At 49.7% G+C, this 26688-nt stretch overlaps 2 protein-coding genes and 1 long non-coding RNA gene across 35 annotated transcripts; 2 read left to right on the top strand and 1 right to left on the bottom strand.

Annotated features, from left to right (window-relative positions):
- The first annotated feature begins 2696 nt into the window (after positions 1-2696).
- Positions 2697-7144, top strand: TUFM (Tu translation elongation factor, mitochondrial). Its single transcript, XM_001502226.5, has 10 exons — positions 2697-3706; positions 3810-4004; positions 4469-4635; positions 4887-4991; positions 5080-5244; positions 5392-5524; positions 5609-5713; positions 5829-5980; positions 6078-6197; positions 6774-7144. Exons 1-10 carry the CDS (start codon positions 3667-3669, stop codon positions 6945-6947), a joined length of 1356 nt encoding a protein of 451 aa, XP_001502276.1. The 5' UTR covers positions 2697-3666; the 3' UTR covers positions 6948-7144.
- Positions 7145-7857: 713 nt separating this feature from the next.
- Positions 7858-11302, top strand: LOC138917142 (uncharacterized). The gene is made up of 3 exons (XR_011424689.1): positions 7858-8068; positions 8419-8607; positions 11135-11302. It is a non-coding gene; the product is annotated as an uncharacterized lncRNA (long non-coding RNA).
- ATXN2L (ataxin 2 like) lies at positions 9360-21681 on the bottom strand. 33 transcript variants are annotated; one of them, XM_070232004.1, is made up of 24 exons: positions 20820-21681; positions 19266-19302; positions 18998-19054; positions 18840-18911; positions 18298-18448; positions 17760-17884; positions 16526-16617; positions 15880-16080; positions 15159-15334; positions 14887-14997; positions 14136-14327; positions 13976-14047; positions 13660-13730; positions 13201-13493; positions 13050-13119; positions 12354-12500; positions 12156-12228; positions 11876-12063; positions 11391-11520; positions 11180-11301; positions 10799-11011; positions 10475-10664; positions 10112-10148; positions 9360-9869 (listed from the first exon to the last, which is right to left on the bottom strand). In XM_070232004.1, exons 1-23 carry the CDS (start codon positions 21119-21121, stop codon positions 10117-10119), a joined length of 3117 nt encoding a protein of 1038 aa, XP_070088105.1. In that variant the 5' UTR covers positions 21122-21681; the 3' UTR covers positions 9360-9869; positions 10112-10116. The 33 variants fall into 33 exon arrangements, 32 of the variants coding, with proteins under 32 accessions (XP_070088105.1, XP_070088106.1, XP_070088104.1 ...); XM_070232005.1 differs by having other exon boundaries at positions 9360-9846; XM_070232003.1 differs by having other exon boundaries at positions 14136-14345; positions 20820-21529.
- Positions 21682-26688: the final 5007 nt, after the last annotated feature.

Here is a 26688-nt window from a genome sequence, read left to right as displayed (position 1 = left end):
TCCTGGAAGGCCCCAACCCACCCGCAAGCAGATCTGCTGCCAATCATTGGCCCCAAAGGAGTCACACACCCAACCCTAAACAAGCCCTCTGGCAGGGAGAATAGGACCACCAGAAGTGTACTAGACCTGTCAGGACTTATTCCCAGAACTGGGGAAAGGGCCACCCTGAACAAAATCAGGGCCTTGCCTGCAGGAAGATGGAAAAATGGCTGTTCAGCAGGAGCTCAAAGTGTTTGTCACACAACAGAATGAACGGACTGCTGGGAGGGCGGGGGAGGGGTGGGGGTGAGGGTGGGCGGGTGACCCAAAAGGCAGTTTGATTTTTAACAGCTTTTTTTTTTTTTTTTTAAGATTGGCACCTGAGCTAACATCTGTTGCCAATCTTCTTCTTTTTCTTCTTCTTCTTCTGCTCCCCAAAGCCCCGAGTACACAGTTGTATATTCTAATTGTAGGTCCTTCTGGTTCTGCTATTTGGGACGCCACCTTAGCATGGCCTGATGAGCAGCGCTAGGTCCGCGCCCAAGATCTGAACTGGTGAAACCCTGGGCCACCAAAGTGGAGCGCGTGAGCTTAACCACTCAGCCACAGGGCTGGCCCCAGCAGTTTGATTTTAAGAGCATCTTTTTTAAGACTTCAAGATTCTGCACAGAGAATTTTTCTTTCACTGTAATCACATAAATGTTTGAAAGAGACAAAAATCTCTCTTTCTTGAAGCAAATTCACAACCTCTTAAAGCCATGATTGTTTTTGACTTCCTTTGTCCCACTCCCCACTCCCACCTTGTACGCATGCTATTTTTCTATGGTAGCCAGCCTTCCTTCTTCATTTAACACTTCTCCCAAGCATTTTCACAGGTGGTTGGCTCCCCTTGTCTCTGCAACTCTGTGCCCACTCAGTTAATATTTAGTGGCTAAGCCAAAATTCATGCTACCATATCCACATACTGGACACTTGTGTTCATTCCGCTCTTTCACTGTGATATTGGTCTTAGGCATGGCTGGACATCTGGGCAAACTTCCTGCCATCAGTCCTGCTCCCCAACATCACACTTAGAATACATCTCTCAGCCTTCTCTGATACAAGGACACTGACATATGATGATCCAGGCTTCTCCAATCAGACACATCCATGTGAGACTTTGAATTTGCCTGGCTTTGGGGGCCAGGGGAGAGAGAAGGTCATTTCCTTGATGCAAAAGTGGCTTCAGTGCCACAAGCTGTATTTGCTGCAGACAAGACTAAGTCCTGGCATTTAGTGTTTGGTGGCAGTGGCAGTAGCAGCAGTTTTCTTAACAGGTCAGATCAGTTCTATGGCTTGGGAGCTATTTCTCCAGCCCGCCCCAGAATTCTGTAAGCTGCCTAGCACCCTTACACAAATCCCTCTTCTGCTTAGACCAGCCAACGTAAATTCTGTTACCTGTCAATCAAGACTCCTGACTTTTACAGAGGATGCTGAAGTCAACAGCTCTACAAAAAATTCTCTCCCTTTGGACTCTTTTCTGAGCACTGTGTTTCTCAAATTTCACTCATTCATGTCCTCTAAATTTGCCATATATTCATACCACCCATAATATCATCTACCAAATGCCATTTTTTTAAACTGATTAATTTTTAAACACAGTATTTACTATGCTAGTCTTTTTTTTTCAAACTAATACACATTAAAATAAATACAGCACTGGGGCTGGTCTGGTGGCGTAGTGGTTAAGTTTGTGTGTTCCGCTTCAGCGGCCTGGGGTTTGCCAGTTTGGATCCCAGGCATGGATCTACACACCACTCCTCAAGCCGTGCTGTGCCAGCATCCCACATAAAATAGAGGAAGATTGGCACACATGTGAGCTCAGTGACAATCTTCCTCAAGCAAAAAGAGGAAGATGGATAGGAGATGTTAGCTCAGGGCCAATCTTCTTCACACACGCACAAAAAAACAAAACCAGCACCACTAAAACAGAAAGCATTAGTTCAAGTACCACCCCCAAAAATCTCACATGCTGGTAGTGGCCAATAGTGTCTCAGGATAAATTCCCAGGAGTGGAGTGACTGAGGTACAGAGTAGGGACAAAGAAAATCCTTTCCTTTTATACTATACTAACCCTTCCTAAGCAGAGGTGATGGCCTAGAAGTCTTAGCAAGTTCCTCATTTTATCTGAGCAGTAAAATGACAAATTATAGCACAGTGCAGTGGTTAAGGGCACACTTTTTTGGAGTTTAGCTGTGTTGGGTTCCTTAATCACCTTGATGCTCACTTTTCTCGCCTGTACAATGGGGGAAATAATGGCTTCTACCACACAGAATCACATTGGGAGCATTGAATGCGAATGAACATGAAGCATTTGCACAATGCCTGATCCATAAAAAGCTCTAGTTCTGAATTTCTCAAACTCCTCTGAGCTTAAAAAAGGTGTGTGTGTGTTATAAATAAATATAGTTTTCCTGTCTCTGCCCAGACCCTACTGAATCATAATCTCCAAGGGAGGAATTAGGAAATCTATTTGAAACAAACACCAATTTGAGTATTAGGATCTGATGAGTTTCGGAAACACTAATCAGAGTCAAGCAGCTGCTACCATCATCCCAGGGAGATGAGATGATGGATGTTAAAGTTAAAGGTCATTCATTTTGCTTGCACTCATTCATTCAGTTAGACATTTACAGAGCACTAACCGCGTGCCCCGCCCTGTGTTCGGTGCTAGGGACACAGAAGGCACAAGAAAAACTCAGGCTGCCCTTACAGGCATTCGAGGCTGGTCCCTCGCCCTCAGTGTCATCTGTAAATCTGGTGGGTAGGTGGGTCGATGATCAAGGGAATTACTTCCTGAGCTGCTGAGGGGCTACAGGGGTGGATGGCAAAGGTTTGTCTGTCCCCGCAGGCTGTGAGCCAAGAGGGCGGGTATTTGAGGGTCAAGGACTGTGGGTCTCAGGACACCATTCCTACCTCCTGTCCAGCCTATTTCCTCTCAGAGCCAGGCATCGAGATCTCCCTATGAAGTAGATACTATTTTCATCTTACAGATAAGAAAACAAACACTCAGGTAAGAGATGTGTCACAGGTGAGCCCCACTCTCGAAGCGCGCCTAAGATCGTCTTCCTCCGCCTGGCCACAGTGCCTGGTCCAACCTCCAGCGGCGGCACAAAAGCCTCCAGATCTCTCGCCAAACCTGCGCAGTGGGGTGGACTCTAGGGAATTCGGGACCAGGACGTTCCTGAGCTGTCCGAGCCAGGGCCGCCGTCTCTGCCTCCCTGAGGCCGGTACCCTCCCTCCGGACTCGGCAAAGCGCACCTACCTCCCACGCTAAGTGCAAACCTAGCCTGCCGCCCTGGGAACTACAACGCCCATGAGCCTTCGGGGCGTGGTGCATTATGGGACGCCCCACGTCGTTCTCCAGCGCCGCCAGAGAGAACTGCGTCGCCTGCCTCGGCCCGCCAGGTCCAAGTGCGTTATAGACAGCTTGTCCATCCTTCCCCGCCCGCGAGATACCAGCACCTTCCATGACGTCTCTGTCCTGTGCCCGGAAGTCGGCGGAGATGACCATGAAAACTGGTGGCTAGAGGGGCCCACACTTTCCCTCCCAGCCCTCACTTCCGCCGGAAGTGGCCTCCGGTCTCAAGTGCCCTTTCCTTGTTGCACGCGCTGGCCCCGGCTGCTTGGGGTGCGAGTACAACCACCATGGCGGCCGCCACCCTGCTGCGCGCGCCTCTCTTCAGCGGTGAGGGGGCGAGGAGGGCGATAGCAGCCTGGGGTCACGTGGGTGTCTGCGAGAGTGGCCGGGCTTGGACCCGCGTCCTGACTCCAAGCCTCTGCCCCGGCAGGTCTCGGCGCCGGCCCAACCCCGCTACTGCAGGGTCTATTGCGGCCGCTGAAGGTCCCAGCACTGTCCCACTTGTGTCGCGGCCTGGCCGTGGAGGCCAAGAAGACCTATGTGCGCGACAAGCCCCATGTGAACGTGGGTACCATCGGCCATGTGGACCACGGCAAGACCACACTGACCGCTGCCATCACTAAAAGTAAGCGGGGTTGGGGTTGGGGCGTCCAGCAGCATCTGCTTTGCTGGCGGGGTCTGGAGCCAGGGAGATGGGGCCAGCAGAGTGGCTGCTGGAGGTGCTTCGTGTGGCCACAGGAGCCAGAACTCGGGCGGGCGGTGGGTTGGAAGATGCGGGAGACAGATTTCCACTAAACTTGAAGAACTTTGTAATGCATAAATTGGGGACCCGGAATAGCCTCCTCCTAGCCCTCGCCAGTGCCTTGTGCACTGTGCAGAGGCTTTACCCTAGGGAAGTCGCACGGCTTGACCTTGAGGCCCTTTAACGTTTCTTTCCGACCCGAAGTTACCTCTGCTGGAGGAGTTGAGGGAGCTTTATTCTCCCAATTGTCCTTTGTTTAGGTGAGAAGGGCCCAGGGGTGTAGCTCGAGCCCTGCCTCTATCTCTGGAACTTTAGCTGAAAGGTGTGTTTTCTCTTCCCTCCGTTAGTTTTAGCTGAGGGAGGTGGAGCCAAGTTTAAGAAATATGAGGAGATTGACAATGCCCCGGAGGAGCGAGCCCGTGGTATCACAATCAATGCGGCACATGTGGAGTACAGCACTGCTGCCCGCCACTATGCCCACACAGACTGTCCGGGTCACGCAGATTACGTTAAGGTGAGAGAGTTGCTGGGGACATGGCCAGGAGCTGCCTTCTGTCAGGAAAAATGTTAGACTTGTGGGGAGGAGATTAAGATAATCAATTAAAGATGTATGAGTTTGGGGTCATGGATTTGTGGGCATTGCCGGTCATAGTGAATGGTAACATGGTAGCTGAGAAAAGTGGTTCCTAACTGTTGTGCTTGGCTAGATGGATGTGGAGCTGAGGTGGTTGTTGAACTAGGCTTTTCTTCTGCTCCCTCTACCAGAATATGATCACAGGCACCGCTCCCCTCGACGGCTGCATCCTGGTGGTGGCAGCCAATGATGGCCCCATGCCCCAGACCCGAGAGCACTTACTGCTGGCCAAGCAGGTATTCAGAGCCTGGGTCGGGATGGAGAGAAGAAGAGTGGGGAGTTGGGCCGCTCAAGGCAGCATCTCTGTCTCTTTCCCATCTATAGATTGGAGTAGAACATGTTGTGGTGTATGTGAATAAGGCAGATGCTGTCCAGGACTCTGAGATGGTGGAGCTAGTTGAGCTGGAGATCCGGGAACTACTCACTGAGTTTGGCTACAAAGGGGAGGAGACCCCTGTCATCGTAGGCTCTGCCCTCTGTGCCCTCGAGGTGAAGATGGGGTCAGGCGAGGGCTGCTGCTGGCAGAGGATGGGGTTGGATGGGCATCCAGAGCTCAGCTCTGAGTCTGGGGAGTGGCTCTTGGTAAGTAAGTGGAGCAGAATGGAAATTTCAGAGTCCTGTCATCTCCACCCATAGCAACGTGACCCTGAGCTAGGCGTGAAGTCTGTGCAGAAGCTGCTGGACGCTGTGGACACCTACATCCCAGTGCCTACCAGGGACCTGGAGAAGCCTTTCTTGCTGCCTGTAGAGTCAGTTTACTCTATCCCTGGTGAGGACCGTGCTCATTGGCATTCTCTCCCCCTAGCAATAGCCTTAGCCAGGGTCCCTGATGTCCTGTCCTGTTTTCTCCCAGGCCGGGGCACCGTGGTGACAGGTACACTAGAGCGTGGCATTTTGAAAAAGGGAGACGAGTGTGAGTTCCTGGGACACAGCAAGAACATTCGCACGGTGGTGACAGGTATAGGAAAGAAGCCTTGGCACCCAGGGGCTGGCTCCAGGGTCACCTCTCCCCTTGCAGATCCCTCGGGTCTTCTTGCTCCCCCAGATCTTCCTCTCTTGTCTCTTCCTCCTAGGCATTGAGATGTTCCACAAGAGCCTAGAGAGGGCAGAGGCAGGTGACAACCTTGGGGCCCTGGTCCGAGGCTTGAAGCGGGAGGACTTGAGGCGAGGCCTGGTCATGGCCAAGCCAGGTACCATCCAACCTCACCAGAAAGTGGAGGCACAGGTGAGGGCTCCAGGTGATGGTGGGCAGGGCTGAGGCAAACTGTCCCCTGCAGAGAGGCAGTGCTTCCAGCCAAGCCCAGCTCTACGCTCTTTTTCAGGTTTACATCCTCAGCAAGGAGGAAGGTGGCCGTCACAAGCCCTTTGTATCCCACTTCATGCCCGTCATGTTCTCCCTGACTTGGGACATGGCCTGTCGTGTCATTTTGCCTCCAGGGAAGGTACGGTGGGTACAGGAAAGGTGACAGAGTAGAAGGGGCACTTATGATTTTAGCTCTGCCTCACTTACGGTTCCCCAGATGTGACAGTGTGGGTGGCTTTCCCTTGGTCAGGCTGGAGAGAGGCTGGCTAATGATGTAGATGAAGCTAGTGATGGAAGGGTGTGGACCAGTGGATTTAGGGGGTGAGTCTTCCAGTATCCCTTGGGCTGAAGCAGGTTAAAGACTTAGCTATACTAGCATTTACCCACAGAAAGATTTCCCAGAAAATGAAGGTGGTTCCTGTTGGCAGTTTGACTCTATACAAGGGCTCAGAGAAGTCCTGTGACTAAGAAACCTGCATAACTCTCTATTTCCTCAATATTTTTTCTCAAGAATGTACCTTATCACTGATCACCGGTCCTTTTCCGCCTTTGCATATGCCGTTTGCGTCTGCCTCACAGCTGGGATGAGGCTATCCCCAGAAAGAATCGCCCTGTTGCATTTTCCCCTAAGTTTTAACCTCCTTGATAGTCAGCAAACTGTTGGAGTGAAGGCACCCTGAAGGCCATGTGTGTTCCCTGTCTCTGCTCCCTCCAGGAGCTTGCCATGCCTGGGGAGGATCTAAAGCTCAGCCTAATCTTGCGGCAGCCAATGATCTTAGAAAAAGGCCAGCGTTTCACCCTGCGAGATGGCAACCGGACCATCGGCACCGGTCTTGTCACTGACACGCCAACCATGACTGAGGAGGACAAGAACATCAAGTGGAGTTGAGTCTGGACCTCTGCTCAGGCTCTCTTGTGTTCAGGGCTGCACTGGTCAGTGTTCTCTCCTTCTGGTGCCCCCCCTTCCCAGGGCACAGGCTGCAACCCAGCATAGTGCAGCTAGACTGACACTTTCCCTGGTCAGAAGGGGCCACATGGCCTGCCAGGTGAGGTAGGTCAATAAACTGTTCCGTGAATAGTAAACTAGTGGGTGTGTCTGGTGTCCTTTGTGTAAGGTGGAGAGGACTGAGGAGTATAAAAAGTGGAGCTGAAGCCCAGGACAGAAGAGCTTGTGAGATATCCTGAGAGTTCATCTCTGTCTTATAGGCTGGAAAAGCTCCTGTCTTCATAAAGCTGTCAGCACTGCTGTGACACTTGAGAAAGGCAGAGAAGCCAAAGAAGAAAGCCAGTTTAGTGAGCTTTGTATAATTGCCTAGCAAAATGCTACAGTAGGATATTGCTGGACATCCTACTGGGCATTAGTGGGAAAGGATTTGGTTATCACTTGGAGTCAGCATGGGCTCAGCTCAGATGCCAAACCCACCTCATTTCCTCTCTCTTACTAGGCTGTTAATGTCTACGTACCCTTGTTTAAGCTGATAATGTGGACTGTATCTTTCTTCTGAACTAGCACATAAGAAGTACTTAATAAATAGATAATCTGTGTGCTTAATGGGTAATCACCACTGTGTCACCAATTCCAAATACAGGAGTGAGAAGTTACAGACTGAAGGTCTCATTTTCAGCATTTACTGGGATTTAAAATTAAGAAAAGGGCTGTCTTTTAAATATGCAGGGAGTGAAATGCTGAGTAGATTTTTAAAGACTTGAAATGACTGGCCAGGATGCTGACCCCAAACAAAAAAGGTAATGTTTGGCAAGGATTAATGGACACTGCTTTCACTCTTGGATCCTGACAGAGGAGTATACTCAGGACAGACAACCCACTGACAAGCAGCCCAGAGACAGGATGCTCTTGAGCCCAACCTGAGAGCTGTTTTGAGAAATTCAGAATCTGACCTGTGACTGCAGAGCAGAGGCAAACAGTAGGCTCGAGGGAAGGACGTAAGGAAGAACTTCACGGAAAAGTGTCGTCCAACAACAGATTTGTTTTACCCTCCAGTGTCCAAGGTGAGGCTGAAAGGTTTCACGGGGAGATGCCTGACTGCATGAAGGCTAAACTCCCTTCCAACTTTGAGATTTCTGCAGTCCTTCCAGAAAGCATCAAAAGTAACACCTGCAATTATCTCTCTCACCGTATTAAGGACCTGTCTCTCCATTTCCACTTGAAACATCCTGAGCCTAGTTGAAAGGTTCCCTGCACCTGCCTCTTCCATCACTGCCCCCCAACCCCAATTGACGTCCCCGAAGAGAGCTCTTCCACTTGGAATCCCAAACTCACCCCTTTTTAGCTGTCAATTGGCTGCTGTAGATAATCCCTTTTCTCACCTCTTTATGTACTTCTCCCCTTCTTCCCCTAGCCCAGGCCTACCAATTACCAGGTCTCAGATTCACAGCCTAGGAATTCTTCCCCAACATCTAACCTTCACGGTTCCTGCCCTGGTCTCAGCCAATTTTCTGTGGCTTTGATCTGAAAAACCTGTGCCTACCATGGAACACCAGTCGCATCCTCACAGTCCTCTAAGGGTGAAATTATCTCCATTTTATAGGTAAGGAAACCAAGGCCAGGTCACAGAATAAGAATTCCAAACTGCTGCCATGGTGGTGGGGGGGAACCCTCCTCTGAAGTCTGTTATTTCTGCATCCCATGCTTGGCTCTTTTGTCCTGTCCATAATCCCGTTTAATTCCTGCTCCCTTAACCTGGCTCCTCAACCCAGCCCTCTCCCGTCTTCTCCCACTAGTAGCTTCCTCTTCATAGCTCTCACCCAACACGTTTCAGCTGTGCACCATTCAGGCCTTTACCTTCAGTAGCCAAGAACACTAAAGCAATTTTCAGTATAGAGGTAGAGATCATTCATGAAGCGCTTATATTAGAAATGAAAACTTAGGGGCCAGCCCCATGGCCCAGTGGTTAAGTTCTCGTGCTCCACTTCGGCGGCCCAGGGTTTCACTGGTTCAGATCCTTGACGTGGACATGGCACCACTCATCAAGCCGTGCTGAGGCAGCGTCCCACATGCCACAACTAGGAGGCACAACTGAAAAAATATATATACAACTATGTACGGGGGAGATTTGGGGAGAAAAAGCAGGGGGGAAAAAACACTTAATATCACACCTCAAGATGAGGCCAATTTTGAGGTGAGAAAACAGTGCCTGGGAGGTTGGGTGACTTGTGCAGCAGTCAGAGCCAGAAGGGCAGCACCTGTGGACCGTGCTGCCACCCTGCCCCATCTTGGGAACCACACAAGACTGCCAGCTAAGATCTTACTCTATTCTCCAAAGAAGAAATTACAGGCAGGTTAAGTTAGTTTAAAATTTTATTTTTTTAATTTTTTTTTTAAATATTTTTATGTAATAAAAAGTAAAAGTCCTTGTCCAACCATCCTTGTGGGGCATCTGTCTGTCTCTCAGGCAGGTCACTCAAGTTAATGGGGAAGAAAGAACAGGGGGCCCAAGTCTGAGGTTATAAATAATAGAAAATAAAAGATCTTCTGTCTCCAGTGGGGAATAGATGAGGATGGGAGGGCAAGATAGGGTGTGGATGGGCAGGGCCAGAGCAGGAATCCCCCCACCCCCACTGGACCCTGGCCCTGCCCACTTTGAGGCCCCTCCCATTCAAGGTGCTTGGCAGGAATTCCCCAGCTCCCCTGGGGAAAAGGGGCGGTGGGGGGCTGGGACTGGTCCGAGCTGCTGGGGGAAGAGACATAGATCACTCTTCCCTCCACTCATGGAGGTCTCAGGTCGCGGCCAGGACAATCTTCAGTTCCCCGGGGGGTGGAAGGGGAGCTGCTGGGAGGGATGAGATTGAACTGGTTGGAGGGGAAAGAGAAGAGAGCAGGAGCATTAGAACCCAAGCAGCTGTCCCTTCCTCCAATGCCATCCAGCGTGGGGTGTGGGGGAGTGTCTGGGTGGAGCGGCTTCCTCAAGGTGTCTCATGGGGCTGTCAGAGCACAGATCAATCGCTGTTTCCCAGTGAGCCAGAGCCCTTACTCGTGTGCCCAGCTCAGCCCCCCACACCCCAGCCTGGCCCTGTCTGCTGCGCTGACCTTACCTCGGCTAAGTCAGGAGACAGTCGGGGTCACTGAGAGCTGGGGAGGCAGTGGGGAGGGGGGCTGCTGGATCACAACTGAGCGAGGACGGAGGGAAGCAAAGGACAGAGCCAGGAGCAAGCCCCTGGCGGCGGCGACTGTGGCTTCTGCCCACCCTACATACTTCACAGACAGGTGCAGGTCGGCGGGCGCCCTGTGGGACAGCCCTGCCTCCAAGACCCCTCACTCCCCACCCAGAACCCGTGCATCCTGCCCCACCTGCAGCCCATCAGCTCTTCCATGCCAAATTCCCCCAGCTAACGAGAACTCACGAATCCTGTCATCGGCTCCTCCTGGAAATCCAGGCGCCTGGCCAGGCTGCTCACCTTGGGGGTGTCCGATGTAGGGGTAGGGTGAGGGTGTGGAAGCTGAGAGTGCAGGCACCCCACTCTGGGGCACCGCGCCTTGGGGGGGGCCCCCATGGCTCTGGGGTGGGTGCAGCAGCATCACCTGGGGCGGGTGGGGAGCCCCAGGGTGAGGGGGCGGGGCTGCTGTGATTCCAGTTTGGACATGGGCCTGCAGAGAACAGAAAGCAGCTGGGAGCATCACAGAAGCCTCACAAGGGCTCTGAGTATCCTAACATCAGGAGCACTAAGTAAGGGTGGCACCAGGAATTCAGGAAAGAGGAAGTAGGTCCCTTGGGTTCTTACCTGGGTAACGTGGGCCATGTTGGTGAAGCCGTGGGGCAGCTGCTGGTGGGGATGGATGGCATACACAGCGGCTGGTTGGGGGAAGCTGCTCTGAGGGGACTGGGCAGAAGGCCCCGGTGGCAGAGAAGGCGGTGTGCCTGTCAGGGCCCCTGGGTGGTACAGATTCTGCTGTGGCTGTCCACTGCCCAGGTGTGGGGCCTGCCCCGCCTGGTGCTGTTAGGGGGAGGGGAAGGGTGAGTACCACCCACTTCTCCAGTACCCAGGCCTACCGCCTGCTGATTGACCCCTGATCCTCCCCACTAGGAAATGACCCCGAGCTCTATCCCTCTCTTCCAGCAACCCGTTCCTGCCCCAACCACTCGGATCCCACATAGCAGGCACCTGGACGGGACTGGGGGCCGCATGCTGGGACTGCGGCTGGCTCCCAGTAGGTGTGGTGGCCGGCTGCGGCTGGTGGGCATGGAGCTGCGTGGCATGGTGTGGATAGGACTGGTGAACAGTGGCTACAGCAGGAAAGAGGGAGAATCAACGCTGAGCACACCAAAGGGGGCTGAGGAGCACAGCCTGAAGGGGAGGCCTGAAGAGAACTCACCATAAAGGGCTTGGGGAGTGGGCTGCTCTGCAGAAGGGTACTGAGGGGTGGAGGACGACACAATGGCCTGGGGATGACTCCCTGACGTCAGCATGCGTGGGCTGCCTTGAAGCATGGGGGCAAACACCGGCTGGAGGAGCAAGGAGAGGAGCAGTTGACGTAGCAGAGGACTTGAGAGGCATTCCCTGCTGCCCAATAACCTTTGCACAGCACTACTCTGGCCTTGTCATACTTACCTTGTTTAACATTCACAATAATCCTACCAAGTACATGCTGTTTTAAACAATCTACACTTCACAGAAAGAGAAAAAAAACCACTAAGGCTCAGGTGTTCAGTACCTTGCTACAGCCCTAGCAGAGCCAGGACTGACACAACCAGCCCAGGACACTGCCTGCCTCTCACCCAGCTCGAGTCTAGGAGGTGGAAAAGATGGGGTCCCTAGCAGGGGCTCAGTACCCCGACTTCCCTCCTGTGCCTCAGTCACCTGTGAAGGATAGTGGGCCATGGGCTGCATCATGGCGGGCTGGCCTGGGAACTGCTGTGGGTTGTATGGGATGTAGGAAGAGTAAGGTGTGGCAGCCACCAGAGGTGGGCCAGCAGCGGCAGCGGCCTGCATCATCGGAGGGGCTGAAGCTGGCTGGTGTTGGTCCGAGCGCTGTGGGGGCAGGGAGCCTGGGGGTGGGGAAAAATAGCACCGAGCTCAAGCTCCATCTGCCAGAAGTAGCTGGGCAGCCCTAGTGACTGAGCCTCCCAACCCTGCTCACCTTTTGCTCCCCGGTACTTGCCCTGCTGTCCAGGCACTGAGTTGGATACAGGATATGGATACATCTGAGGTGCCTAAGGACAAGAACACGGTTGACGCTGAATGACCTGTTTATAAATGCCTAGAACAGGCCTGACTTGGCCCCTTGGCGAGCCCAACCAAACCTCTTACCCTGGGCCCATTCAGTCTCCTCTCTTACCTGAACAGCTGGTCCCATGTGGATTGGAGGTATGTAGGAAATGTACTGGGGGCTATAGAGCCCACTCTGGCCTGCTGTCAGCACCGGGATGGAGGGAGTTGAATGAGTCCGGGGCCCTGGAGAAGTTGGGGTACTGGTGGATTTATTCTGTAAGAGACAAAGGAGGACAGGTATAAAATATTTTATGATTTTTGTATCCCCGCTCCCACACCTACTAAACAGCAACAGCATTCATGAAATGCATGTGAAATGAAACATTCTATGCTTTATCTTGGTTAAGCCTCACATTAAACCCTCTGAGATGGGCATTCTCACATTACAGGTGAGGAAACTGAGGCAGAGAGCTTAAATGGCTTATCCAAAATCACCAAGCTTATAAGTACAGGGGTTCAAGCCAAGTCAGTGAAATGAAACCTATGCTCATAACTACCCCACTCACATACTCTCTGAGCCAAATACTAAGTCCCAGGAAGGAACTCATAACTGCTTGTCAGACACATCAGGATCCCTTGCCACCCAAGCCTGAGACTTGTCTCTTTTCCCCAAACCAGTCCAGCTGCTGCTATCCCTACACACTTACACAGTGTCTCCTCTCACTGCCTGACAGTTAGACGCTCCCCCGTCCTGTGCTCTATTAACCCGCTCCCAAGTCTCCCTCAAGGAAACCAAAGTCCACATTCTCCCATCCCATCTCACCACAGACAGCAGAGGCTTTGTGGGATTGAACTCCTTGGCATTGGGGTTCAAGGTTGACTTCTTGACTTGTCTAAGAGAGAAAAATAAATAAATCTTCATGGCTTGCCCCTTATCTCCCCTGACACCAAACCCAGCTCCCCACCTCACTCACTCAGCAACAGGGCCCTCATCCTTGTCATCTCCCTTGATGAGGCCCACTGGGGGGCTGCCAGTTTGGCTTGGGCAAGGCGGCGGGGGCTGCTCTGCCCCCTCAGTGCCTCCTGCTGGCGGCAGGGGTGCTTTGTCCTCTTTATCCAATGCAGACTCTGTCTTGGAGACTGGGGACCCTATGGGCTCTGAATTCAGTAGACCGTCAACCTCCTTCTCCTTCCCTTTGGCCTCCTCCTTTAAGATCCGGGGAGGAAAAGGATCCAGGCTGGTCTCAGGGGAGCTACTAGGCTGAAGCTGGAAAGAGAGAAGCACACACACGGTATTGTCCAGTCCAGACCCTGGGCCCTGCTGCTTTCATCCTTGCTTGCTCTTATCTCTTCTATCCCCCCTAGTCCTGTGCCTCTCCTATAAGGCCCCCAACATCCCACTTTATCCTAGCTCGTTCCCACACTTCTCTCACCTTAAACTGGGCCCCAAACTTTCTCAGTTCCTCCAGTTGAAAGCGTTTCTGTTCACTCTGAAGGCCAGGGACTATGAGAAACAGTGAAAAAAGAAGAAAACACACATTTCTTTTCTTGAAGGTAGCTACAGAGTGCCAGTAGCCCAAAGGACAAAGAAACCAAGGAAAAAAGACAAACTCTTGGGAATCCTCTAAGAAAAATTAGGATCAAAGAGCTGATACATATTGTCTATTTGTACATTTCAACAACTTTCCTACTGAAATGCTCTCCTAATCAAAGAGGCATCAGACCTCACCAGGAAAAAACAATCCTCACCTTTCCCAGCTATCCGGGACAGCTCCTGGGACTCCAGAGTTCTCCCAGGTTCCTTGGTTGGAAGTTCTTTTACTGAACAAGAAGAGAGAGACACCTACAGGTCCCTCTGTCCAGAACTACACTTCGCATTGTCCACAGCCCTCAACCATCTGGCTCTTACCATCTGTGGGGGCCAGTGAGATCTTTGGAGAAGCGGGGGAAATGGAGCCTACTCCAGGATCAACTGATGATGTCACAGGGATGGAAGCTGAAGAAGTTGGTACTGCTGAGCCAATGGGAGGCTCAGGACAGGAAGCTGAGATTGGGGCAGGGGCAGCCGACTTGGGAGAGCGTGGTGGGTACATTCGGCTCACTGGAAAAAGAGAGAGAGCTGTACAATGATTACTGCTGGTCAATAAGCAAAGGGCATACGCAACTTACTAGAAACACCAAGAAAATTTATCTACTTCTTTACACACACAGTCACAAACCTAAGTGCCTAAAAGGGCAAGGCAAGTAACCTAAGCAGGTAAAATGGCCTCATGGGCACCATGAAAGACTGGAATGCTTAAAGGGGCAGTCACAATTCACTTCCAGCCAACTAGAGCTATGCAGCAAGACATGTTCAGTGTTGGCAGAACTTTCTGTATTTCAAAATAAACTGGTAATTTTCTAGGATATCTCCTGTTTTAAAATGTTGGCAATTAATTTAAAGACACCTGCCAGTCAGACACAATCCATGGATTACGACGTTGGGATTTCTGCATGAAAGAACATGAAACATTCTTTTCTCAAAAGCATAAATCCAAACCCCCCAAAACATCTTTCATATCTTGAAACCCTCTCCCACTGCAGCATTCCAACAACTGACATATTTACATCCCTCTACACATTTATATCCATTTCTTCATATAACACTGCTGAAATTTTACCTGCAGGAGGAGATGGAACAGAAGCTTCTGCAGAAGGCCTACTGCTGGGTGAAGACAGAGTCTTGGCACCTCTCAGAGGCCGCTGTGCCTTAGGGGACATGCGGGAAGGGCCTATTTTTTTTTAAAGATAGAGGAAAAAAGGCAGAGTACCTGCTATTACATTATCACCAATGCATAATTCTTCCAACCCACCTAAACCCTTTCAATTATCCTTCTCTTCTCCTTACCGTCCCCTTTCCCACCCTCTCAAGTCTGTTTCATAACTCACTCACCTCCATTGATACCACGTGTCTCAGAACCTGGGCCAGGGCTGCTATTGTCAAGATGGTGAGGGCCACGAGGCGGCAAAGAGCTAAGGCCAGGTCGGCCGCCCCGGGAACTACTGCATCGAACGCCTCCCCGGGGACCTTCCCGAACTCTCTGGGGTAGAGGGATATACTTTCCCTCCCTAGGGGGAGAGGGGTCAAATAAGGTTAAGAAGCCACAAAACCCACACATTTTGGCAAGATGACACCCTTCCTTCCAAAGTCCACTTCCCGTCCCAACACACACACCATGCCTAGCTGATGCTTCACAATTCTACCACTCCTGACCTCTGAGAAGGGTCGTATCACATTGTAATTCAAGGTGCAGCTTTTACAAGATACAGATCATCACGTACAGTTTGATTTCATTTTCATAAAGGGAAAAATAAGCTATATATATATATATATATATATATATATGGATGCATATGCAGAGGAAAAAATAATAAAGATATCAAAACTCTGAAAATTTTTCTTCTAAATCCCTAAGCTTTACCCTTGTTACCTCAGGTAAATTAGTTACCTGCTCTGGCCTTTAATCTTCTAAACCTAAAAACTGGGACTAAGTATGTTTTAATCTACATCTTACATGGCTGTGAGGCTTAAACAAGAGCGTACAAAGCTCTTGGCTGAATTCCAGGCCCACAGGGTGAGCCCCAATCAGACAGAGGCTGCTCCCAGCAATTACCTAGATGCCAAGCTGGGGCTCTCTCGTCCTGAACCCTGCCGCTGGACCGCACTGTGCTTCTCCTCTTCAGTGCGCCCATCATCGTTCTCCATGGCAATCCGCAGGCGGTACTGAGGGCTCGATTCAATCTCTCGAGCCAACTGGGCCGCTCGTAGCTCCCGCTGACGAAACTCTTCTGAGTTGTCCTTCTCTAAGGGCACCCTGAGAGGACCACCACCATCCCAGTCCAAGGGGGAAAAAGGAAAAATATTTCTATCAGTTCTATCACCAGCGCAGGCATGCGAGTTTTTAACCCCTTCAACAACTCAGCATATATTTAATGGGCATCCACTGAATCCCAGGCAGAGCAGAAAAACATCTCTGAATATGAGAACACTTGGACACGTATGTAAGTATGTTTTAAGTTCTAGAGAAAAACTATGGACAGAATGACAAGAAAGCAGCTAATTCTACCCGAGATGGCCTGGAATCAAGATTAAGAGAAAACCTTTGAGAGAACAGTTCACAAGGCAGTCAGGAGTAAGCAGAGGGCAAGCTGTATCCCCAGAAAAGCATGAACAAACGCTATGTTCCACCTAGACATCTGCCTTCTTTTGGTGACCCCATGCCCCAAACTGTACCAACTGAGAAGTACCAAGACACTCACGTATAAGAAGAGAGACTGCTGTCATAGGTAGTCTTTACACCATAGTTTTCCTCATTGAACTTGAACATTTCATTGGGATCCCATCCATTGGACTAGGAACAGAAGAGGGAGACTATTTTAAAACCCAGCAAGGAGGGGCTGGCCCCATGGCCAAGTGGTTGAGTTTGTGCACTCTGCTTCGGTGGCCCAGGGTTTCACCAGCTCGGATCCTGGGCACAGACATGGCACTGCTTATCAAGCCACGCTGAGCTGGCATCCCACACAACAGAACTAGAAGGATCTTTACAACCAGAGTACACAACTACGTACTGGCAGGTTTTGGGGAGGAGAAAAAGAAAAAAGACTGGCAACGAATGTTAACTCTGGGCCCATCTTTGAAAAAAAAGAAAGAAAGAAAACCCAGCAAGGAAAACGATGACCAATTATCATTCTCCTCCATCAAGTTGAAACACTTAAAAATCTGACCAAACCAAGAGTGGAAAAATAGAACATGCCTGGTAGGAATATCAAATAATACTACTGACTGCAGCACAAATTGGCAATAACTACTAAAACCAAAGTCTTAAGACCAAACAAGTTCATTTCCAGATTTGCATCCCAGAGAAATTCTGGCGTATGTGCCTGGGGATATGCTTTCTAAAAATTCAATAAGGCACTATTTTTAATAGCTAAACAATAGCAACAAAACACCAACTAGTAAAGGGATAAATACAACCTGATGTGTATACACGTGTATGTATATAAATAGAACAGTACACAATACTTAAAAGGAGTAAAAACTAGATCTATGTATGAAAATGCAAAAATTCACAAACAAAAACTCAGAAAAGTAAATTCTTAGGCAAATCAAACATACCAAAATAATAATGCATTCACTCATGAAGAAATTTTAAGTGATTCAAAGTAGCTGTTTTGGGGACAGGAAATGGGCCTACATGGTACTCAAACTAGTCTCTAATTTTGTTAAATTGAAAAAACAAACAAACAAAAATCAATTTGAAGCAAATGTTAATAGCTGTCAATCACAGATGGTGTGCAGAGAATATATATTTTTGTTTTGTTATTTTCTGTACCTTTCCATCTGGAATCTGACTACCACCAATAGGTAACAGTACAAGATCCAACACTCACCCACCACCGCCCCCTTAGAACTCTTGGTTCTAAGAATGAGAACAACCCACACTCCAGCAGCAAAGCTGCCCAGCTCTCAGGTTCTCAGGGAAGGAGACTGTACCATGTCAGACTCGAGGTCGTAGTCATCGCTGTTGCTGTCACCCCCCTCCCAGCGCTGAAGCACCTTCTCTTTGTGCTCCCCATTCACCTTCGAGTTCATGGCAATGGCTGAATCAGTGAACTTGTCTGTGGGGGCAGAGTTGAAGATAACACGTCAGGTGATATGTCACAGCCTTATTTCCGACATCCCTCACCCCCTACACGTAGATCAGGAGCAAAGAAAAGTTTATGTGTGTCAGGGTTGAGGGGGTGGCGTGGGTGAGTACAGCATAAAAAGCTTCATCTTATGAGTTCAAAAGGAGCAAGGAGTTGTTGAAAACAAATCAAGAAAAATATGAAGAACCACAACATAGGCTGGAATTCATCCCACTGTATCTCAGACATCAAGACATATTCTCAAGAAGAAAAATCCAGCCAACTTCCTTAGGAAAAACTAAGACGGTAAAGGGGCAAAACCAAAAAACAAAACTTAAGTCCTCATGTAACTGCTCTCTGCCCTCTACTCAGAGTGGGTCTGACATAACAGCCTGGCACAGTACCTTTAGTAGCATAATTGAAGTCAACATTTCGGAAGTGGACAAGCATGACATCACTTGGCTTAAACACCATGGTGTCCACAATGTCTTCCCGACGAGGGCCACCTACTGGCTCAGATGCTTTCCGGTGCACAGCGTCTACTGCTAGTTCAAACTATAAAAGTCCCATTTCCCAACACCCAAGGGTCAGTATCAAGAAATTTGGAGGCAAAAAAAGGCTATTTTTCTCTTACCCTTTCTAAACTTTTCCCAACATCACATTCTCATGTACACTGTCTTCTCAACATCAGTCACAGGACTTAGCAAAAGTCTCAAGTTCAAAATTGTACATTTTTAAATTTAAGCATTCTAACTTTAAAGTACCCAGCCCTCAAATTTCATGCCTTTTACTGCTTGCAGCACCACTCCAGCACAGGCCTAAAGAAACGAGTAACAGCCACAGTGTTCTCCAACACCACTCAATTCACATCTTCAATGAGCCTATTTCATTCTCCTCCTCCTCCTTCCATGCAACTCCCAAGATAAGCTAACTTGAATACACTGACCTTTGAGCTCAAAGTCTTGAAGATACCTTCATAGGTGGCACCATTCTTCACCTTTACATCACAGGTGGAGCCCTGGGAGAGTGGGGAAAATCAGAGCGTCTTCAGCAAACTGATGCATTACATTCCTCAAACAACCTAGGGGTTAGGTACCCACTTACCACAACAGCTGTAAGGAAATGCAGCATTCTGGAATTGTTGTAGACACCCTCAAACACCTGTCAGTAACACAGGAGAGAGAAATAAAGGAACAGTCAGGCAACATCTCACCTCCTTCTAGATACCCACACTCCACTCACACCCACCTTAGATGTGCTGGGCCCCCTTCCCTTCTGAGCACCTGTGCCTATTTCTGCACCTACTCTGTCCTATATTCCCACATACACACTTTCAGGTCTCTGTACCTCAGAAGAGGAAAAAAGCACTCACCGGTGACTGTGGGGGTCCCTTTCCTGTGCTTTGTCCCCTATAAGAGAAACAAGAAACTAGTAATTTAAATATGTTCAATTCCTTTCATATGATACCATGTAAAGATGCTGGTTTAGACCAAAAACCAATTAACCAACAAGATTTTCAAACTCTCACCTTACAGAGGAAGAAACGTGTAGGCATTAAAAGCTAGTAAACACATTTCCTCCAAATCCGAGTAAAACAGACCTCAATCAACAACCGTTGTCAATTGCTTTAAGAACCAATTCAACACAATCTTCTCACTTTCTCCAAGGGACCAGGGCTACATGCTTCCAACAGACCAATACTACAGTATTCGGTAACCAATAAATCAGCCCAGATGTAAAGGTGGAAAAGCTCAGGGAGCGCAGAGTCGGAACTACCTAGCTCAGACACACAAACCTCTCACAGAGAAAAGACCATCATTTTCAGTAGCCCTATGCCCCAAACCCTGGGAGGAGAGTCCTCCCTCTACAACCCACCCTCTCAACTTCTTTACTCATTCAGTCTGCTACCCACTCTGGGAGGGGTCATCGATCGCCCGGTAACCCTACTCCTCGCTGGCTGATGTAACCGGCGGTTGAGGAGGGCGACGAGGGGGCCGTTGGCTGGGCTGGGGGACAGCGCAGCCGCAAAAGCCATCCACCGGGAGGCCTCGCCCGATCTGCGCCTGCGCACTAAAGCCCACGGGCCTCTTGAAAACCTCCCCTCCCGCGATCAGAACCCAATGCGCCTGCGTGTACCACCGCTCTCAATTCTATTAACCCACACACAGAAGAAACTGAGCTGGGTGTCCACCACGCCTCCGCGACCACTAGGCAAACCCTTCCATGCACACTTCCAGCCCTTCTATATTTTCCCGGGGCTCGCGAAAGCCCAGCTCATGAGAGCATCCGCGCGCACGTACGGGAAGAGCGCGCGCGCGCTGGAGGTTACCGACCCGCAGTCCTTCCAGTTGTCCCTCCTTCCGTCCCCCCGCCCAGCCCGCTCCCTTCCTACTGGTCAGACTGGGAAGGGGGAGGTAGCAACCCGCTCCCAAGTCCCTCCCTCCCCATTGGCCAAACTGTGGCCCGCGCGCCCCCCTCCATTGGCTACGGCCGGAGACCCCTTCCAGCAGCTGACTCCCCATTGGCTGAAGCGGGGGACCGCGAGACCCTTCGCGGTAATGGAGCCAGGACCCCGATCACCTCTTTGCCCCCCCAACTCCTCGCTCCAAGGGCGCTGACGGGATGCGCCCCGCCTCCCCTTAAGGCCTGGGCCCGAGTCCTAACTAGGCTCTGAGAACTGAGCACGGCCCTTAAGTGCCCGGGTGGCCGCCCCGGGCCCCGGTCCCTCCGACCTGTTAGGACCTGAGGGGGCCCACCCCCAGCTTCACGGGAAGTTCCCCCACTCCCCTTGGCGCCCCTCAAAGGGAGCCAGGCTAGGGGCCCGCCTCGCGCAGTGTACCAAGCTCCCGGCCGCCGGGCCGGAACCGAGCCGCCGCCGCCGCCCTGCAGCCTCGGCTCCAGCGCCCGGAAACCCATCCTTCCTCACCTGGCGCTGCCGATGGCCGCTGCCCCTGGCCTCTCCTGATGCTGCTGCTGCGGCGGCGGTGGTGGCGGCGCCAAGATGCTCTCGGCTCCCCGGCGGAGCCCGCTCCCGGCAACGGCTGCAGGCCCCAGGCAGGGGGAAGCAGCCGCGGGAGGCCCTGGGGGAGCCGAGGTGGAGGCCAGGGGCCCCGGGAGGCCGCCGTTGGGAGGGCTGGTGCCTCCGGGAGGCCGGCGGGCCACGGCCTGTTGCGTGGGGGGCGGCTGCTGGGGCTGGGAGGTCTGTTGTGGCGGCTGAGGCTTCAACATGATGGCAGCGTCCGGAAGGGGAATTAGGGGGAAGGGTGGGAGGGAGGAGGCCGGGGCTAGGCCCCCGCCGGGGAGCGCGGGAAGCGAGGGGGATTGGGAAGCCGGCGACCCGCCGTTGGCGGGCGGGGGGAGCCCCGGGGTGTCGGGGGTGGATAGAGAAGACCGCGGCGTGAAGAAGCGCCGCGAGGCGGAAGGGGAGGGGGTCTCGCGGGCCGGAGGAAAGCGAGAGGGCGCGAGCCGGCCTGGCGCGCGTGCGCGTCGCCGGGGAGAGGGGAGGGGGAGGAACGCGCGGGCGGGAGCTCCGAAGGGGGAGGGGCGGGGAGGAGGGAGCGGCGGCGGGAGATGTCCGCGCGCACCGGGGCGGTTAGCACCGGGCGGGAGGGGAGAAAAAAAGAAAGGTGAATCTCGCGCCCCTAGTCTTTGCAGTGGGGAAGGAGCAGCGCGGGCGTTCACGCGCGCCGAGAATTTACGGTCCCTAAATCTCAAATAGCTCTAGAGGCTGACGGCCGCGGTCGCCTCACAATGAGCGTGTGAAGCGCTAGGGGAGGAGCCGAAGACGCAGAGAGGAAGGAAGAACCGGTCGCCCCGCCTACGCCGCCGGCGTAGCATCGGGATACCTCCGCAGTAGTGTGAGATGTCCGGCCGTATCGTGCATTTCTTCCGCCATTTGGGAGCCCGTGGGCGGAGTCTAAATGCAAAAAAATCCCGGGATTAGACTAGTGTTCGCGCCTCCCAACCTGGTGGTATGTTTCCTGTGGGCCCTACTGTTGACGTTATCTGCTTTGAATAAAATAAAAGACTGATGGAGATTAATCAGTTTGAGCGTGCTGATCTTTTCAGATAAATCTATGTCTAATCCTAAATTATTTTAAAGTTAAATGGTTTTACACCTAAATGATTTCTCCGTGCCGTAGGATGAACCCTTAAACTGTAGTAACAGAATAACTGAAGGCCAAAGCTCCTAGCAGTACAAAATCCTCCACCCAACTCTGCAATAAAGCCAGCCTTCATTCATTCAAAATTAGGTGGGCATTAGGACATTAGGCTAGGTGCTTTGGATCCAACTATAATTAAACCACTTCCTGCCCTTACGGAGTTCAAGCTAGTGGTAGATTCAGAAAATTCGATTAGGTGAAGCACAGGGCACTATGAGAGCACATAGGAGTGACACCTAATCCAGCATGGGTTGATGTATTTCTAGGCAGGGAGAATAAGATGTGACAAGCTAAGAAAATTTTGGCATGGCTGGAGCATACATTTAAAGAGAGAGGAGGTTAAAAAAAAGAGACTAGAGAGGTGAGTAACCTGGGAACAGATTTTAAAGAGACTTGGACATTATCCTCAAAGCATTGGGGAGCCTTTTACAGATAAATGAAGAGATCAGATTTGCATTTTTAAAGGATTACTCTTTGCAACTTGGAAAATAGAGTGGAGCAGTGGTGGGTCTGTAGTCTTAATTCCAGTGAAACTTTCAATATCTCAATCTCTCTTGACTCCAGCCATTAGCATTGGAATTCTTCCCTACCCCTCTCCCCCAAACACACACACACAGCTGGCTAAAAGTCTGCCATACTCTTTTGGAAGTATTCCTTCACCCCTGCCTCATTCCTAGCTTCAAGTGTGTTAGGTTTCCTTCCTGCGTGCTTAACCAGCACAGTACTCCACTTTATTCTAAGAACTCCCTTAATTCTGTCTTCCTGCTAGTGTCAGCTCCCTAAGGGTTGGGATCTTACTGCTCCTTCTGCAGTACTTAGCACAATGCAGACAGTCAGTTAAATACTTGTGTAGTGAAGGATCCAAGCGGTATTTTAAACACCATGTCTCCTGGATGCCTAAATAACATAGTCCAGCTTTTGCTTAGCATTACCTGCACCACCAGGTGCCATGCCACCTCTCCAGCCTCATTATGGGCACTCCATCTCCCCCACCCCACATCCTGTTCCCACACGCAAATTCTGAGTTTTAGCCCTGTTAAACTCCTATTTCCACAACATCCCTTGCCCTTGTTCAACGCTTCCTTTACACGTGCTGTTTTTTCACCTACGGTCTCATTCTATTTATTTATTTATTTATTTATTTATTTATTTTTGAGGAAGATTAGCCCTGAGCTAACATCCACCACCAATATTCCTCTTTTTGCATGTGAGCTGCCACCACAGCATGGCCATAGACAAGTGGTGTAGGTCCATGCCCAGGAACCAAACCTGGGCTGCCAAAGTGGAGCATGCCAAATTTAACCACTAGGCCATGGGGGCTGGCCCTGGAATGTTGTGTCATCATATGCAATTTAGAAATTATGTCACTGTGATTTGATACGGAATGATTTCCAGGATATAGTGTTAAGTGAAGAAAGCAAAGTTCAAGAGTATAAACTATGCTACCTTTTGTGCAAGGAAGAAGGAAAAATAAGAAAACACAGGGGCCAGCCCTGGTAGCCTAGTCATTAATTTTGGCATGCTCTACTTCCACAGCCCAGGTTCAGTTCCCACATGCGGACCTACACCACTCCTCTGTCAGTGGCCATGCTGTGGCAGCGGCTTACACACAAAAAGAGGAAGATTGGCAGTGGATGTTAGCTCAGGGCGAATCTTCCTCAGCAAAATAAAATAAAATAAATGTGTCTGCGAATTTTTGCAAAGAAAAACACAAGAAAGATAAACCAAAACGTAAAAAAAATTGGTTACCTATGAGGGGTAGGGAAATGAAGTTTCCTTGGCTGTTGGATGATAGTCTTGTAGAAGGAGGCACAGAGCTCTGCCAGGAGCAGGGAGACACTTCCTCAGGTATACCTTTGCAAGTCATATCAGTGGTCAACATATTCAAGAAATTAAATCTACAGAGATGGGGGTTCCTAAAATCTGAATACACACGTAAATGAACCCAACTCTGTTTTAGATGAATAAAGATAACCTACTGAAGGGGAGAAAATAAAACTAATTTAAGTAACTTTCAAGCACCCTCCATCTAAAGCAAAAACAACTGCAAACAAATCTTGAATTCTTCTTAGCAGGTTTGCTATTATGGTAAAGGCGTGGCAATTCTGAAATGATTTTGGGTGTATTGTAGGATTGAGCACATGAGTAAATATATAGATATTGTTGGGGCCAGTGTTGTCACTGGGGAAGCAGAGAGAAGCAAATGTGGAATGCGAGAAGTGAGCAAAAACTGCGTAAGATTGGATCGGAATGGGAAATATCAGTATAAAATATATGGAGAGATAGATAGATAAATTTACACATCCTTAATTCCCAGATCTTGCCTTCTAGATATCATTCCATGAAAAGGACCCCAGGTTCCTTGAAGAAAGGGCTGATTCTAGCCTGGGCAGGAGCAAGGAAGGTACCAGATGAGCTTGGAACATTTTCTTGTGCCAGAAAATAAAAGTACTAAAAAGAAATTATAAGGGCATCAAAGAGACACAGGAGCCAGCTTGAAGAAGCCAAATCGGGCACAATTTAAGCATCAAGATAAGTAAGGATAGTAATAGGATATAACCGTCTGCATAAAAGGAGAATGCATGGAGCCTATTCGCATCCTGCTAATAGTATAAACATTCATGCATACACACATAAACAGAAGAAACATAACTGGTCTGTATTCTTCAAAAATGTCCATGGCATGAAAGTCAAAGGTTGAGGAACTGTTCTGGATTAAAGGAGGCTAAACTGACTAGTAACTAAATGAAATACTTGATCCTGGGCTAGATCCAGAAAAACTTCTGTAAAAGACATTATGGGGGAAATTGATGAATTTGGAATATAAACTATAAAGTCATGCATTCTTGATAAATTTCCTGAATGTGATATCTCTACTGTACATATGTAAGAGTATATTCTTAGTAAATATACACTGAGATATTATGGGGCAAAGGAACATGATATGTGCAACATACTCTTAAATAGTTCAAATTATATATATATTCTTTTTTTTCAATTATTATTTTTTTTTTTTGAGGAAGATTAGCCCTGAGCTAACCTCTACTACCAATCCTCCTCTCTTTTTGCTGAGGAAGGCTGGCCCTGAGCTAACATCCGTGCCCATCTTCCTCTACTTTTTTTTATATGTGGGATGCCTGGCACAGCGTGGCTTGCCAAGCCGTGTCACATGTCCGCACCCAGGATCGGAACGGATGAACCCCAGGCTGCAGAAGTGGAACATGCGAACTTAACCGCTGTGCCACTGGGCCAGCCCCTGTATATATATTCTTTATATACACACAGAAAGAAAATAATGAAGCCAATGGAGCAAAATGTTAACAATTGGTGAATCTGGGTAAATGTTATACTGAAGTTCTTTGTAGTAGCCTTTTAACTTTTCTAAGTTTGAAATTGTTTTCAAAATAAGGAATTTACATATAAATAAGTAAAAAATATTAGACACCCCTAAAATTAGGGAAAGGAGTAAGAATATTCCACCTAATGATATATACTGAACACCCACAAACTCATTGATAAATTAGGTGAGCAGCTTTTAGCTCTCAGTACCCCTAGGCTCACTGCATTTTATCCAGTGTCTCTGAGAAGTCATCCCAGTCTGAAGCTTAAATGATATGAGGACCCCATTCATACAAAATGATGAGGCCGTATTCCTCACTTAAGACACGTTGAGAGAGTGGCTAGGGCAGCAAGATGAGACATTCACTATGATGAAGGCCAATTCAATTACTCCTCCCTGGCACATCCTACAGGGACAATTTTTCTTCATAAAGGGCCTGAGCATTTCCCAAGAAGAGGCAACACCTGGTAGCAGAAAGACCACAGGGTATGTCCTAGGAGACAAGAACTCTAGCTCTGCCTTTGTCTCTTACTAGTGCTACCTCTGGGACCCCAGTCTTGATCTGTAAAAGGAGAAGCTGGATTAGAGGAGGGGTCCTAAACTCAAATGCATGCATGAGACAGACAGGCAATAAAAAAGAGCAAAGCAAGCAGGCACCGAGGCAAACTGGACAGCGTGTGCCTTGTCTAAACGGGACATGTGCCTCTCAGCTCCAACCAGCTTCTCCCAGGTGGGGATGTGTCCCAGAGTTGCCAGAGATTTTTATGTTTCTTAAAAAAGAAGCCAGAAGTCTGGACTGACTTAAAATTTAAGTTGAAATCTCCCAATTTTCCTTTTTCTTGGAAATATTTTGTGTGCTAAACAATGCGTGTCTGCAAGCCACCAGTGTGCAGCCGCTGAATTGGATGAACCCCGAGATCTGCTGTTCTCCTTCACCAATTAGACTGTAACCCTGCAACCAAGGTCTTTCCAGTGCAGCCCATGCTATGGTCCCTTCTACTGCTGATAAACGTCTCTGCCATCCAAATATGGTACGTAGAGCTGCTTTAGCCTTTATCAGAAGAAGATGGGCACACCCTAGCAATGCCTTTGCAATCAGTTTAGTGAAGGAGCTCCCTTTCTGAGCATATCTTTTTTTTTTTTTTAAGTTTATTTATTTTTTAAGATTTTATTTTTTTCCTTTTTCTCCCCAAAGCCCCCCGGTACATAGTTGTATATTCTTCGTTGTGGGTCCTTCTAGTTGTGGCACATGGGACGCTGCCTCAGCGTGGTTTGATGAGCAGTGCCATGTC

Source organism: Equus caballus, chromosome 13 (assembly GCF_041296265.1).
Source record: "Equus caballus isolate H_3958 breed thoroughbred chromosome 13, TB-T2T, whole genome shotgun sequence".
Classification (NCBI taxonomy): domain Eukaryota; kingdom Metazoa; phylum Chordata; class Mammalia; order Perissodactyla; family Equidae; genus Equus; species Equus caballus.
This window is presented reverse-complemented; position numbering and strand designations above follow the sequence as displayed.

Bases quoted from the DNA above. Each gene is read 5' to 3' on its own strand.
- TUFM (XM_001502226.5), top strand. From the start codon at position 3,667: ATGGCGGCCGCCACCCTGCTGCGCGCGCCTCTCTTCAGCG. The intron at 4,992-5,079 runs GTATTCAGAGCC...TCCCATCTATAG, and splicing joins ACTTACTGCTGGCCAAGCAG to ATTGGAGTAGAACATGTTGT. The intron at 6,198-6,773 runs GTACGGTGGGTA...TGCTCCCTCCAG, and splicing joins TCATTTTGCCTCCAGGGAAG to GAGCTTGCCATGCCTGGGGA.
- ATXN2L (XM_070232021.1), bottom strand. From the start codon at position 21,121: ATGTTGAAGCCTCAGCCGCCACAACAGACCTCCCAGCCCCAGCAGCCG. The intron at 13,120-13,200 runs GTGAGTGAGGTG...TTTCTCTCTTAG, and splicing joins GATGAGGGCCCTGTTGCTGA to ACAAGTCAAGAAGTCAACCT. The intron at 11,012-11,179 runs GTGCCTGCTATG...TCCCCCTAACAG, and splicing joins CGGCCCCCAGTCCCGTCCAG to CACCAGGCGGGGCAGGCCCC.